The sequence below is a fragment of the Onychostruthus taczanowskii genome, unplaced genomic scaffold (genome assembly GCF_017590055.1).
Source record: "Onychostruthus taczanowskii isolate IOZ18803 unplaced genomic scaffold, ASM1759005v1 scaffold185, whole genome shotgun sequence".
NCBI lineage: Eukaryota > Metazoa > Chordata > Aves > Passeriformes > Passeridae > Onychostruthus > Onychostruthus taczanowskii.
The window spans coordinates 30,521-46,927 of NW_024499073.1; the positions used below are offsets into that span (position 1 = coordinate 30,521).

General features: G+C 39.8%; 1 protein-coding gene across 1 annotated transcript in view; it reads left to right on the forward strand.

Moving 5' to 3' along the window:
• The window catches only part of MOB3B (MOB kinase activator 3B), a 48,090-nt gene that overhangs the window by 16,461 nt on the left and 15,222 nt on the right, over positions 1 to 16,407 (forward strand). Inside the window, exon 2 of the mRNA XM_041401123.1 lies at positions 14,724 to 14,926. Within this exon, the coding sequence (XP_041257057.1) occupies positions 14,724 to 14,926 (203 nt within the window). The remainder of the gene's footprint in view (positions 1 to 14,723; positions 14,927 to 16,407) is intronic.

The window sequence follows — 16,407 nt, forward strand, 5'->3', positions numbered from 1 at the left end:
TCATCCTCAAACTTTCTGAGGATGTACTCTGACCCAATATCCCAGGTCACTGGTGAAAAGGTTAAACTGTACTGACCCCAGTATTGAGCCTCAAGATACCCAGGTACTGACTTACTTCCAACTAGATTTCAAGCCACTGGTAGTAACTCTTTAGGCTAAGCAGCTCAGCCCACTTTCAATCCGTGTCATTGTCCACTTTTCTAACCCTCAATTTGCTAGCTTATCTTTGGTGGCAGAGATAGAGTGACTTCGCTGGAGTGAAGATAAAGATCAGGTTCTCTCCTCATTTTATCTGCCTAGCTAGTGACCTCATAAGAAAAGCCATCAGGTTGGACAAGTGTGTTTTCCCCTCATAAATACATGCTGACTGCTCTCAATAAACTTCTTGTCATTAATGTGTTTGAAAACGTGTTTCAGGAAGATTTTCTCCCATTAGCTCCCAGAGACTGAGGTGAGGCTCTGTGTCCTGGAGTTACCCACATTTCCAACTCAGTCTTCTTGAAGATAGAAGTAATCTTTGCTTTCTCCCTGTTTCTAGGAACATGAGATCACCATGACCTTTCAAAGGTAATCAAGAGTGACCTTGTAGTAACAGTTCCCTCAGCTCTTTTGGGTGCATCCCTTCAGACCCCATGGATTTATGGATGTCAGAAAACACATATCTTAACCTTCCCCTAAGTGAGTTCTCCTCCACTGAGGGTAATTATTCTTTTTTCCTTACTTTCCCTTGGGTTTCTAAAGGCCCATCTAATTAGTGAAGACTGAGCCTAGGAAGGCTCTGACTTTTCTGTGTCACGTATCACCAGTTCCCATGCTCCATTCAGCAGCAGACACATATTTTCCTTTGTTTTTCTTTTGCAGTTTGTTTACTTGTAAAATCCTTTATTGTTGCTGTTCAAATACCTTCCAAGATTTCAGCTGCTGTTAGGAGCAATATGCTCATTGCACATCCATGCAGGCCTCCTGGAAGATTATTCTGCTTTATTTCATATTTGTCTGGACAGACCTTTCTTGAGCTCCTGGAGATGATCCTTTCATATCAGCCAGCCCTACTGGAACCTTCTTTTCCACAGGATTTTATCCCATGGCATTCTTCTAGGCAGATCCTCAAAGAGATATAAATGGTTTTTTGTGTAATCCAAGGCTGTGGTCTTGATTTTTGCATTCCTATCTCGTTTTAGGATCTGCCCTCCACCACTATATAGTCACTGCAGCCAAGGCAGCCTCTAACTGTCATGTTTCCCAACAGTTCTTCCATCTTCTTTAAGTATCTTTAAGACTTGGCTGAGTACATGTCTTTGCTCCTCCATTATGTGTTCCAGGAGGTTGCAATGCACACAAGAAATATCCTAGATTACTTGAGTCCTGCTGTACTGTTCTTCCAGGAAATCTTAAGGGCATTAAGGCTCCTCTTGAGGACCAGAGGCAGTGAAAACGTCTGTTTGTTTGCTGAAGGCATTGCCCACATTTTCCTGAGCAGGTAAGCTATAGAACATTCCCACCATAACAGTGCCCGTGTTGGTCTGCCCATTAATCTTGATGAAGAAACTCGTCACCGACTCCTGTCATGCCTCAAGGCAGATCTGTTTGCATTTCAAATGCTCTCGCAAAGCAGGTTATTCCCCACATCACCATGCCTGCCTCTCCTACTTTAAAAGCCTGCATCCCTTCATTGCAGTCCTCTAACTGCAGTCCTTCTGTCAACATTTATAATGTGGTTACTTAGAACAAGTGTTACAGTTTCTGATGTGCATGCAACGACTTTTTAAATGGCATTTTGTGGTATAACCCTAGATGGCAAACTAGTCTGAATCTGACCTGCCAAAATGTTCTCTGCTGGATGTCAAACCCCTTCTTCCAAAACCCCATGGGGCCATGTAGCTGACAGCTGCTGGGAGACACAGGCAGGTGGCTCTGGGAAAGAATAACAGAAGGTGCGGGAAGCAAAATCCATTTCCATAAAACCTCTCTAAGTGTAGCTACTTATACACACTAACTTGTTCAGAAAATACATTTGGATGATATGTATTATAGGCAAAGAGAAAAAGATAGGATGGAAATACAGATTATTAATCAAATTTCAGATAAATTTTAGATTACTTAAAACTGAAAATTGCCTTCACTGTAGTATGCCTGACTATGAAAACTAGAATATTGAAGATCAGGATTACTAGTTTCAGATTATTTTTGCTCTTTTTTTTTTTTTCTTAATAATATTTTCTTCTAGAATAGAACAAATAATGTCTTTCTCTTGTTTATATTTTTTCTCTTCTTGGCTGCTATCTGTTCCCTGCATTCTCATCTATAATGTATATATTCTTCTGGTCTAGATTTATTCAGCCAGATAGAAATTTAAAGCTGTTATCTTCCACCACCAATCTCTCACCTAATGAGTAAAATTTTGACTAACAATCTATTTGTCAGAATATGATACCCAGAAGGCAAGTAGGGGAATTTCCAGTACTCTTTGCAAAGCAGAACTTCCCATTGTTAATTTCTGTTGACTGTGATAGACAAAGACATGAGTGCAAGGCCTCTCAGCTGTAGACCCAGCCACTAATTCAGCCAGCCAGCCTCTGCAGGCTTTGGCAGATAACTCCTTCTTAGTATTTCATCTTTGACGACCCATTTCCCCTTGTTGGCCTGGGACAAGCTGTAAAATTACCTAATGGTGCTTAAAGATACCTATTAAACTTATCATCTGCATACCACATTTGGACTCTACACAGTGCTTTTTTCTAATATGGTTATACCAAGAGAGTTAGACACAAAGTTTCCAATTTATATTTCACTTGCTGTTCAATGTCATCTACATTTTGAATTGGGTTTTTCTTCCTTTTTTTTTTTTTAATTTTTTTTCTTTTAAGCAGAAATATGAATCTCTTTTAATGTTTACTTTTAATCCTGATGGTCTCAAAGGAAAAGGAAAAGCTTGGAGTAGCTTTTAAATTTTCAGAAATTATTAATTATTTGATCACATGACTGTGTGAATGGCAGAAACACATGGTTCTTTGGATAAGCCTTACAGTGGATGCTGGGAATGTACAAGAGGCAGCACATGATTCACAGCAATGGACAGTCTCAATCTAATGCCATACACAGCATTAACTTCTAGGAGTGTGGTGAAACTTAACTGCCTGAAGGAATAAAGTAAAAGGCAGTAGGAAAGTTTTAAGAGTTTTCTGTGATCTTGAAAGTGGGAGGAGATGTTTACAAAAGTCTTACCCACTGAGGGCACCACATTATTCTTGATGATGCAATACACATGAGCACTACGTTGAAATAGCAGAAAATGGCTCAACTGCCAAATTAATAACTGTCAAAGAAAGTCAAGCAGGCCAAGATGTTATGAGTGGGTGAGCTAAAGTAATAAAGAGCAAGAACCCAGAGAATGCTGAAATAGATTGTACTCTAGCTTCAGTGGCCACTGAAATTGGTCATCCAAGAAAAATATAAGCATTCATGTTAATGCTTATAGGTGCTACTGCAGGGAATGGAACAATTAACTTTCTTACTGTTACCTTACTTTAGAATTGGATGATGGATGCCAACTTAGGGAAGGATTCAATTTGTATTAACTGTGTAATTAATCTGTAAAAGAAAAAAAAATACTCCAGTGAAATCAGGGTGCCTCCCTTTTTCAGCTGAATTTGATGATAGAGCAAATTAACTTATTTTTGGCTAGTTATGTCTTTAAATGACCCTTTTATTTGTTTTCTTCCAAAACTTTTATTCCAATTGTGCATTTGATGTTTATTGACTTATTTTTCTTCTATATTTTACTTGGCCCTGAATGTATCTCACAAAAGTCATTAGTGTAGGTCAGATTATTGAATCTTTTGAAATTGCTTCTGAAAATGTCCTTTATTAATGACATTAATATATTCTTGTTCAACTTAGGGTTTTTTTCTTTAAAAGAGGTAGGATATTTTTCCTTATTAAATTTCTATACTTATTTTCAAGCAAATTAGTGGCTAAGCTTTCTTTGATTTCCAGGTGCCAGATGGACCCCATGGCATCTGAAGAGTCAGATGTTATCAATTAATGACATACTGGAATAATCTGTTTAAATAGTAGTAGCTCCTTGTGCACAGACAATAGTAGGTTTTGAGTGCCTTGTGAATCCAAGCATCTTTGGCCTATACTTTTTTGGTAAACATAGGTGTTTTGGGGCATATGCAATAAAAATATTCAAATTCTCTTCATATGGTTTGTATTCCTGGTTTGGAATTATGCTGGACCCAAAACCTGTCAGTCAGTGATAGGTTTTCTGCAGCCTCCCCTGTATTCTTGTGTTTGAATTTGTGTGTGTATATATGTGCATGTGTGTGCCTGTTGATATAATCTGAAATTTCTTGGAAAGTGTTGTCACCTGTGAGTGTAAATTCCTGTGTACTCTGGTTCCTATTCCAGAATAAGTTGAAATGGATTTCCTTTTATGAATCATCTCCTGATGAGAGATGCACTGAGAATATTGTCATACACATACAAACTTCTTAAGTCGGCACAAAGAGTCAGAAAACACCTTGCATTAGAGGACATAAGGGCTGCAGTGTGAGGAGTTAAAGTTGCCCATTTCTTCTAATGGCCCACTGAAAATTAATTTAGCACAGTAATCTTCTTAAGAGCAAAATTTTCTTTTGTGATATTAACCTGTTAACTACAGCTGCTTGTTAGTGTCATGTTGAATTTTGTCAGATGTGGGGCCTGTGTACTTCAGTTAACTGCTGGAATATCTGTATGCTGTGGACAGGAAGTCTGGTTCTGAGTGCATCACTGAGACTGTGCTGCTTGCTACTTCTGATAATGTTTCATTTGACTGCCTCTTGCAGCCCCTCTGGAGACGGGCCCTTAGAACAGCATGTGTCTTCCAGTATCCCTGTGAAATTAATGGGCAACCAGAATCTTTGTTACTGAAGACATCAGGAATTAAAGGAAGTATAAGCTGTGCTGTGGTACACTTAGCATGGAAAGCCAAAACCACATCATTGCCCAGAAATTGTTAGTTCATTGTAAGTATGGTATGAAAAAGCCTATTAACAAGTAGGGAGGAATGCTTTTCCACTGATAACTTGGCCAGGCTCCAGTGTTGTACAAACGTACATACTTTTTCCTTAAGTTCATTCAATGGGTTAATAAATTCTCTTTTCCCTTCCTAAGCTGTTATACTGCCAAATAGCTGCTATATTTTCTGTCCCAAAAGAGGCTGCATTTTGCAGTTCACCTGCACTGTGGTTTCTGCTCTCGGAAGTATTCTGATGGTTTTCTAAGCTAGTTTAGGATATATATGTATGTGTAAATGCCATACATACTTGCTCAAATGCAGCAATCCAACAAACCTAATTTTGTTACTATGTGGAAAATTAATCTTCCATGGCAAATGAGTTATACTGACACATAATCATGACTCTGCAGCTTTTTATGTCAGTGTTCTCCTTGCCTTGAAGAGTTACAGAGCTGTTCTAATGGGTTTATCAGGCTGATTATTGTCTGGAGTAAAACGACCTTTGCTTGGAACAGGCAGCAAGAGTGTTCTGATCTGTGGCATTGCAGAGTTTCTTTTCTGTTCCTCTGTAACAGCAGCAGCAGAAGTAATCAGTGAAGGGGAGGAGGTAAGATTTGCAGTCAAGTAACAGCCTCTGTAAATTTGCTCAACGTCCAAGGGATCTGGCTTATGCAGGGCAGGAATTTAAGTCTCTGTACTCTGATTTCAGAGAGAGTTTAATTCAGGTGCTTTGCACACTGTTTCACATACAGTATTTGCATTATAAGATTGGTCTTGTGGTAAAATTGACAATTAAATGGCAGGTTTAGGGCCATTTCTTGAAATAGAGCAGCAGAGAGAACTGTTATGCTGTAATGCTTCCAACAATTTTCTGATTTGTAACCTGTTGCCTTTAGAGTTCTCTTCAGGACAGCACTTGAATACTTTTGTTGAAGAATTGACAGTGGACTGGCCTGCTGATTTATGCTACTGAAGAGTAACACTGTTAGGGGTATTCCGATTTAAAAAGTAGGTGGTACACCACTTTGCTAAGAAAGCCATATAATCTCAAGAGTGTTTTCCTTCCTTCTGCTTCTTCGGATTTGACAGCAGAAGGGAGGGCAATATTATGATGATACAGGTACACGGTCCTGTAGATTATCCCTAATATTTTGCAGCTATCCACTTATTTATTTGATGAACAAAGTCCAGCAAAATGAACATTGTTTTCATTGACCTTTGAGAAGCTTTGACACTTCCTTGACTAACACACTGTGAAAACATTACACATTGGCTTAGCTCAGGATAGATGTTTTTGCAGCAAAGGGCATCTTTTGCAAATTTTCATGCTTCGAGAAGGAAGAGTGGAAGGGTTTGGTTCAGCTAACTCCTCAACATTGTTAGATTCTGGTAACATTGTTTTCTTGATTGCTATTATAAAATTGGAAACAGTTCTTACTTTACCAGGTTGTTACATTTTTAAGCTGTGTTAGCAATAGAATAGTGTCAATCCTTTTGACAATGGAGAATGCAATCTTTTTTCCCCCCACATGTATTTTTAAAAAAGAATTAATTATGACTGTGGCCTGTAAAAAGATTTTCAAATGTGCATCAGAATTTCTGTGCACAACTGCCAAAGGACTTAACAGCTGCTCTTGAGTAGAGCAAGACTTCAAACCACGTAAATGCAGGAGGTAAAGTTGTTCATGCGTCTGGATCACTGAAGGTTTAACTAGGCAGTCATTTTCCTTGCATGTTACAGACAGGAGTAGTGTGGGCCAGTTGAGAACTGCAGGTAATGTGGCTGACAAAAGGCCAGGTTGTTCTCTCTGGCTCCTCATTATTGTCTTTCTGTGACCTTGTGCATTCTGATTCTTTCCTAGAGAAAATCAGGCAACAAAGACCCTGTGTATAGTGACTTTTCTTCTGTTTCCTCTCTCACTTGTGCAATTGACCTATTCCAGGGACATTGTGATGCATATTGAAGTAAGAAGATTCAAGATTTATATGTCAAATGAGACAAGATTTTTGCCTGTGGCATTCATCTCAGACATTTAGTTACCCTCCTTTATCCCCACCTAATTTCTTTAACTTTTAATCTTTTAATCTCTCTTTCTTAATCCATCTTTTTTTTTTTTTTTTTCATCATGCAAAGAACAGTTTTTTTATCAGCAGGATTTAAATTAGGACCTTCATAATGACATTGAAACATCTGTGTTTTAAACTGGCAGACCATTAGCTTACTGATAATCACTGTGCAAGATGCTCAGCATATATTTCCATGTCATTGTGACCAGCTTTTTCAGAAGATAGGAGTTGTAATTGTGCCTTTGGAGAGTGAGTCATGAGAGGAGGGCCATGACACTCGCTGCAGTTATGCAGGTGGAATATGAAAAGAAATAAGGCAAAAGATCAATGTCATGATTCGCTTTTGTAGCACTGTGCTATATGCTTGATGATGGGTAGATTAGGTCTGGATCCTCATTCCAGCACAGGAGCAGATCACCTGACAGCAAATTTTAAAAATGTAAAGAATGAAGTTGATAGTCACAGAGAGCCGTGGGTATATGGCTGATTTCAGAAAGAAAAGGAAAATCCCTCTATTTTCCGCAGATGTAAGAAAGACCTTAAGTCTTTCTTAAGACCTTTAGAAATATATTGGGCCGGTTGAGTTTTGTAAGTTGTAGAGAGCCCTGCTTTATGTGAGAAGTAGGTTTTCCAGCATGTCAACAGAAGCAAAAAGATCAGAGTATGGGGAGACTGGCACACCAGGGAAACAGTGTGGCTGTTCTATTATGCTGCTGTGGTGCACAAGCAGATGTGCTCCTTCAAAGGCTTTATACATCCATGAACAGGCCAGCAAGGAGAACTGCACCAGCAGCACTTTACTGTAAAAAGAATTGTAGTGGGTAGCTCTGTGTTAAGGGCACTGAGTTGTTTATCTGCTGGCCTGATAGACAGTCATGAGGGGTATCCTGCCCTCCAGGAGCTGGGATCCATGGTGTTGCCAAGAGGGTACCCTGACCTGTCTTAGACCACCACCCCCATCACTTTTTCTTGTGGCTACAAATAACATCACAAACCAAAATATAGGTGGGATCAAGGAAGACTATAAAGCCCTGGCGAGGCAGGTGAAAAATATCACAAGTCATCCCCATACCCAAGTCATCTCATCTGTCCTCTCTGTTAGAGAAATCAGGACAGCCAGAGGCAGACATATTGTGCAGATCAATGTCTGGGCTTGTGGCCAAAACCATCAAGAAGGTTTTGGCTTCTATAACAGTGAGTTGTGTTTTTATGATTTTTAGCCTGTTATGGGGGAAGGGGATCCCCGGCTAAAACGGACAAGAGAATCATTGGCAGCACTCCAGCCAGTCTGGTGAGATGGACTTTAAACCGAAGGACTGGGAGTCAGGGTGCAAATGCCAACAATTGTGCCATTGCTTCCTCCTGGGAAGCAGGTCATAGCAACCACTACAGAGTGAGATGCTCCTTGGCTGCCCCTGAAATTGAGGATCAAAACAAATCATGGGTGCTTATGGTTACAGTGAATCCTCTTACACTCCTCTGGGAGAATGTAGTTTCTTGATTATATTATGTATATAAGATATGTATATATATAGATAGATATATATAATATAGATATAGATATCTCAAAGTGCCTGCATACAAATGGATGCAGCATGGGAAATAAATAAGAACTGGAAATGTATGTGTTCACAGGGTCATGATCTGATTGCAATTGCTGAGTCCTGGTGAGATCGCACACATGACTGGAATATTGCCATGGCTATGTATGATGGGAGGCTTTTTGGTAAGGACAGGTCAGAGAGGTGAGGTGGTAAAGTTGCTCTTTATATGAGACAGTAATTGGAATGTATCAAGCTTTACCTAGCTGAGAATATATGGGTAAGAGTTGAGGGACAGGCACAATCTGAGTGGCACTCTTGTGGGTGTTCACCATAGGCTACATAGTCCAAAGGAGGGAGTTGATAAGGCACAGGCTCATGTTCCCCTTGGGACTTCAACCACCCTGGTATTTGCTGGAGGGGCTACACAGCCCAGCACACACAGTCCAGGAAGTTCCTGCACTTTATTGAAGACAACTTTTTGATGCAAGTGGTGGAGGAGCCAGCAAGGAAAGGTGTGTTGCTGGACCTTGTATTAACAAATGAGGAGGTACCAGCTGAAAACATAAAGGTTAGGGGCAGCCAACTATGATCACTCACCAGAGCATTTGGGTGCAGATTTCTGCAGGAGTACGTCATCCCTTAGTACAAAAGTGGCATGTATGGCCCACACTCCTGAGAGGTACAGGAACAGGCAGATTCACAATGCTTGTTACCATGCCTATATAAGCCCCATTATTTCCCAACTGCATATGTAGTTAAAGAAACTTCTGCCATGTGACTGAAACATTTTAAAAGCTGCTTGCACATTCTTGGGCATGTTGGGGAATTCTAGGCTTTCAAACGCCAACTTAACCAAAATGTTGGATCAGTTACTTTTTTTTTTTTTTTTTTTTTTTTGGTACTTTCTTCCATTGTGGCAGCACTGGGGCTCATCCTACATAGGAATCAAGGCTGCCATTTCACTCATTTAGAAATACTTCTTTCAGAATCAGCTAGCTCAAGATTTTCAGTAACATCTTTGTTTGTCTTTTAATAACCATAACTGAGCAGTCTAGTTTGGTGGGTTTACATTCTGTCTCTTTACAGTGTCACATTGCAGATAGTAATACAATCTTTTAACTGAGTTAGAAGGGGAAGGGGATAAGGTCAGGATCTCTAGAGACGAGCCTGTGGATGACAAACCAGATATTGGTGCAATGGACAGCCCAGCTGAAGTGCACCTACACTGATGCACATGAATAACAAACAGAAGAAGCTGGAAACCATTGTGCAGCAGGAAAGCTATGATGTGTTTGCCATCATGGAAACTCACTGGAATGACTCCTGTGGCTGGAGTGCTGCAACAGGTGTCTATAAACTCTTCAGAAGGGAGATGGGCAAAGCAGAAAAAGGGGTTGGGGTACCACTGCACCTTAGGGAGTGTTTTGATTGTATTGAAAGTGATGATGATGAAGATGACAAGGTTGAGTGGATGAAGATCAGGGTAAAGATCAGCAGGGTGAGTGGTGGGAGTCTGTTAAACAACCCAACAAGGATGAACAGCTGATGAGGCATTCTGCAAGCACTGGCAGAAGTCTCACAATCTACAGACCTAGTACTTGTGGGCAACTTCAACTGGCCAAGTGTCTGCTGGAAATACAATGCAACAGAGAGAAAGCAGTCTAGAAGGTTTCTGAAGTGTGTGGAAGACAACTTCCTTACACAACTGGTGAATGAGCCTTCTAGAGGTGGTGCTCTGCTACACTGACTGTGAACAGAGGACTAGTGGGTGATGTGGTAGTCAGTGGCTATCTTGGGCATAGTGACCATGAAATGTTAGTTTTCAACACTGGGTGACGTAAGGAGGAGCATCAGCAGAACTTTCGCCTTGGTCTTCCAGCAGGGAGACTTTGGCACGTCTAGGAGGCTGTTTGACAAGGGTCTGTTGGGACTCAGCCCTGAAGAGCAAAGGAGTCCAGGAAGGATGGATGTGTTTCAGAAAGGAATTGTTAAATATTCAGAAACAGGCTGTCCCCACATGTAGAAAGACAAGTTGTCAGGAATAAGACTGACCTGGTAAAACAGAGAACTTCAGCTGGAACTTAGGGAAAAAAAGAAATCTGTTGTCTCTGGAAGGAGGACGAGAAGACTTCACAGGAATATCAGGATACAGTGAGGTCATGGATGGAGAAGATTAGAAGGGCCAAGTTCTAGCTCAGCTAGAGCTTGATTTGGTCTTCAGTTAAGGACAATGAAAAAACTTTCTATAAATACATAGGTAGCAAAAGGAGGGTCAAGGAGATTCTCCTTCACTTGTTGAATACAGAGGGTAGTGTAGTGACAAAGGATGAGGAAAAGGCTGATGTACTTAATGCCTTTTTTTGTCTCAGTCTTTAATATCAGGATCAGGTGTCCTCAGGATATGCAGCCCCCAGAGCTGGAAGTTAGGGACAGGGAGCTTAGTGAAGCCCTAGAGAGCCAGGAGGAAGTGGTTAGTGATCTGTTATGCCAGTTAGACACAAGTCCATGGCGCTTGATGGGATCCACCCCACAGTAATAAGGGAAGTGGCAGAAGAACTTGCCAAGCCCCCTTCAATCATCTATCAGCAGTCCTGGTTAACTGGAGGAGTTCCAGCTGACTGGAGGTGGGGATTGGTTGCTCCTGCTGTGCCTGCAGTGAGAGGACAAAAGGACGTTGCCTTAAGCTGAGACAGGAGAGATTCAGATCAGTAATTAGAAAAAAATTTTCACTGCCAGGTGGTCAGGCACTAGAATAGGTTGTCTGGGGTAGGTGGTGGAGTTGTCATCCCTGGAAGTGTTCAAGAGACACCAGGGTCTGGTGCTGGTGATGTGGTTTAGGGACTACAGTCATCGTTCTGGGTGGACAGTTGGACTGGATGATCTTGTAGGTCTCTTCCAACTTTGATGATTGTAAGGCAAAGACTGTTGTGGTTGAGATGAAGGACAGAAAACAGGCTTCTTAACAAATTAAATTATCTAAATATAAGTTAGTCCAGTCCCAAGAGACACTTCTAATTACTCTCTTCTGTGGCTGATTTATTTATAACTGTAAAGTTGCGATGGGAACAAAACATGAGGCCAAATTCTGACCTCAGAATATAAATCTAGAATCATTTTGCTCTGATTTTTTCAATTTTGATGACATTACTTGGAGTTCATTCTATTGTAATTGAGGTCAGAATCTGTTCTCTTTTATCTAATTTTAAGCACAAAGAGCAGCAGGGTGTGTGTTCAAAATAGGGCTGCAGGCACCTCAATATGTGCATTTGTACCTTGAGGCTGACCAGATTTTGAGTCTATTCTGTGTGCTGGGGACAGACAGACAGACTGACAGGCTCTCCGAGACTGAGGAGTGTAGGTAGCTCACCAAAAAGTTATCAGTTGCTTTCAGTGATACTAGGAGTGGCTTTTTAACTCTTTAGGACACTGTGTCAGTTTGTAAATCAGTTTTGCTGGAATGTGAAAGAAATCAAGAGAGCCTCTACCAATTCTGCTGTGCCCAAGTGATGTATTTGTGATAGCAGCAATCTTTCACTGTTTATTTAAGAGTAAATGAATCATATACAACTCCACAAAATAGGAGAGATTCTGCAACAGCAAGTGAAACTATGCAATTGGTCTGAAACCTAGATTCATGTGAGGAGCAGGGGGAAGCACTGCAAGTTTATTATGAATCTTAGGCTGTTCTACACAAGCCATTTTTTAAAAAGTGTTGTTTATATGTTCTCAAATTGACTGTTTAATGCACCTAAAAAACTGTCCAGTGAAGGTCCTCTCTTGCAGCAAAAACAGTGCTCTGTGGCTTTTGCACTTACTGCCTATAACTGTGAAATGGGAACATGCGCTAAAGAGAAATTAAAGGATTTGTCACCTTGGTTTATTCAGATTGTTTTAGTCAGTTAATACAGAAGTATGAATGTTTTCATTACAGCAACATTCTTCAGTAAAAATTTTGTGTCACCCTTGGAAGACGAAACTAATTATTCTCCATTTTGGAACATATTTGTTCTTGATTACAAAATACAGTGCTTTCAAGAATTCATCTCTCAGTTCAGCAAACCACCTCCAGAGAAAAGAGCCAGTTATTCCCCTTTTTTAAGACTGGACATTTTCTAGGGTATTTTTAAAATTTCTGGTATGGGTATATTTTACAGAAATGTAGAGCAGGTTGCTGCTATAATCATTCCTGAATTTAGCCATGCTCTGATGGCTGGAATGTAAATGTGATCACCCTTATTAATGAGCAACTACATGGAGTTTCTATTATGTTTTTATAGATTATGTTTATTTTGCCCTTGGAAATAACAAAAATTGTTATAATCCAGGTGCTTGGCTAATTGTGTGGAGTTGTGATTTAAGCATTGCCAAGACATCTGTACATACTGTCATTTCTATAATTTAACCATGTCTCAGTTCATGTCTTGAGCATTCAAGTCTTCTCCTCCATAACCTTCCATAATAGCTTTAGCATTTAAATGAATGGAGTTGACAACAAAAAGCAAACATTTCTTAAGATAAAGTAGCTGTGCTTTGATAGATGCAGCTATTTTTCTGATCCTTGGTTTGTACATCAGGAATAAGAAGGGCAGCACTGCATGTCTACAAGCTACTTAAAATTGTTTCAAAAGGATTTTGAAATATCTGGTGAACTCAGTACAGGCCAAAAAAAACCCAAGACATTTCCCAGCATTATCTGCACCTCAGCAATGGCAAACGTAGAAGCAGTTCAGGGATACTTCTACAGGCTGATGTGTTTCCCTACTCACATACTGATGGACACACCAATGTTCACATCCGCGGTGGATATATCCTGGTACCTCCTTGGCCAGGGATTCCAAAGTAAGATGCATGTTTATGTTGATCAGATGCAAACTGGTTGCTACACAATTGATAATTTATGTCAGCTGTAATCAAAAATCTGGTTTTGTTATGGAAATTCTCTCTGTATGTCCTCACATCACCCTCAGTGAAGCTGGGCAATTTGTCTGTCAATTCACCACACTTACGAGTGCTGAGCAACATTTAACAGGAGACTAAAATTTGAAAACTAGAAAGCTTGCAAAAGCATTAATTTAGTACCTCCACCTTCTTTCTGCCTATAATAAATGTTTTCCTTGTTCAGAGCATGAACTGGGCTTTTAGGCAGTATGGAAATGCTTGGCTGTGAGGGTTTTTTCTAATTTTTTAAGAAGCAATAGCTGCATTTATGTGATTCAAATCCAAATAAAGCATGAATTTGATAACTAAAAAAACCAGGGAACTGTGCAACAAAGCAGAGTAGCAGTAAAGTTCCAAGCATGACACTAAAGTCATTATATCTGAGAGACAATCATAAAAGGAGATGAAACTTTAAGATTTTGGGGACAGCTTAGTGGCACATAACTCCATGCAAGATCAGTCTTTAATGGAGAGCAGTTCTGAAGAAATTATTTATGCCCCATTATTGATGCCTGACAGTTTATTAGCAAATGGTGCTTTTGCAGCTGTTTTGGAGTTTCCAGGTACAAAGTAGTGTAACTTTAAAGGTGTTTTGAAAGAGCCATTCCTGTAAATCAAAGAGATTTTTTATTAAAGGAGCAATCAGATTGGTACATGTAACTGGGAGGAAGTTGAAAGCAAAAGGGTCCTTCTGTCAGTTATTTCAAATTTGTTATTAAATTTGATACTGTTAAATGTTGAGTACATGAGTACACTGTTGAGTAACATGAGCAGGAAGTGTGTTACTTCTAAGAAGTATGTATCTGTATGTATCACTTTGGGGAGCACTTATGCATGATGTAAATCCATTGATGTTAAAAGTTTGGTGTGCACTGCGGTGAAAAACACCTTTCTGAATGTTACAATACCGGATGGATTCACTGAATTACTTGTGGGAAGAAAAATAACTTGTTCTTGTCAGTCTTGACCCATTAAAGCTGTTTAAGTATTTAGCTGTCTTTGGTGCTAGCTGTCAAATAAATGCATGCATAAAGTGATCTTCTGGATTGGAAAGGAGGCCTAGGAAGTCATAACCTAGTTTGCAGTTAAAATCTCACACTTAGCTGTAAAGTTTTTGTGTTGGGAGGATGACAGGATGGTTATGACAATTTGGCCTTCTCTATTCACAGGTGTTCCCTTTCCAAAGAACTTTCTCCAGATCTGCAAGAAGATACTCTGTCGGCTTTTTCGGGTATTTGTTCATGTCTACATCCATCACTTCGACCGTATCATCCTTATGAGGGCTGAGGCCCATGTCAACACCTGTTACAAGCATTTTTATTATTTTGTGACAGAGCTCAACCTCATAGACCGCAAAGAACTAGAGCCTTTGGTAAGTGTGGGGTCTGGGCAAAAGCTCTAGGAAATTTTCCTCCTCCCTTCACCAAGACTTTCTCATCCTTGTTGCAGTGAGTTTTCTTTAGGAACAAGGTTTTTCATTCAACACAGACAATTTAAAGGGATGAACTCTGCCTCTCTGCATAGACCCATTCCTTCTTCAGCAGTATTTGTGAAATCCTAAATAGGCCCTGTAGAAAGAGAAAAGTTCAATGTGTGTTGTATGGAAAAACACAAAGTAGAAAATCCTGACATTTGAAAATAGAAGTTCATTTGTCTTCTGCTTCTTCCAGTACAATATATTTAGTATACAATTTTATTTTGTCTGTTTTCACTGGTCAGTGACAGCATGGCAGTAAGTCATGGCAGTCACTTAAATGCATGGAAAGGGAACAATTATCTGTGTAAAGGTGATTTGTGAAAGTTTTTAAGTCCTTAAGTAGGTGTTTGTGAAGGTATTGAGTGTGTTAGACCCAGAGTACACCCTGAATCTAAATGAGATAGATGAAGTGAGACAGAGGTTCAGATAATTAGCAGTGTAAAAAAACTAGACACTTCCTTGTGGACTGAAATAGATTAAAATTAAAACTGTTTCCAGAAGCAAGGGCCCAGAAATTGAAATGTTTTTGCTGTTGCTTGCAAATGCAAATTTAAAAAAATAAGCAGAGAAGGAAAAGTAAGGAACAATTCAGAAAGCAGTTCAAATCCTCACTGTGGGTGTTTAGCCAACTTTAAAAGGGATGAGGGAGACATTTCCCCATAGTCAGAGCTTGGACTATGCTGTATCATACAGCCTATTAGGAAGTGCTGGAATCACTGGTTTGGTGTTTGTTTTGGGTGGTTTTTGTGTGTGTGTGTGTGGGTTTTTTTGGTTTGTTGGTTTTTGGTGGTTTTTTTTGGATTTTGTTGTTGTTGTTGTTGTTTTGGTTTGGTTTTTGGTTTTGTTTTTTTTTTTTTTTTCTCCACACATAATCACAGGACAGCTGAGGTATTGGCTGGCACCTGTGGATATCACGTAGTCCAAATCCATGTGTCACCTGGAAAGGGTACCTAGCACCACATCATCTTTTACATGTTTCATATAAAGGCACATTTCAAGGCCATGTGTAGCACAGTTGATATGAAACAATTCTGAAAGTGTGGCAAACTGATGATTGCCTGCATTTCTGCAGGAATTGGAGCTGTTGCAGGTGTGGTTCTTGTATATACTTACACTGATTGGAGGAGAGGCTGTGAAGTAAGACACAATGTATCATCTTTTTTTTCAACACATTACAAGGCCCCCTGAAAGACGCTTCTTTGGCATGTATTGAGAAGCTGAAATGTATCTATGGTTTTTTTCTGCATAGAAGAATTTAGTCTTCTATATAAATATGTCCCAAGGGGTAGAAGGCAAACCTGGTAAAGAGTGTTCTCCTGCCAGACTAGTGATGCTAGCTTAGCCTGTAGCTATTAAATACAGAAGCTGAATCAAAT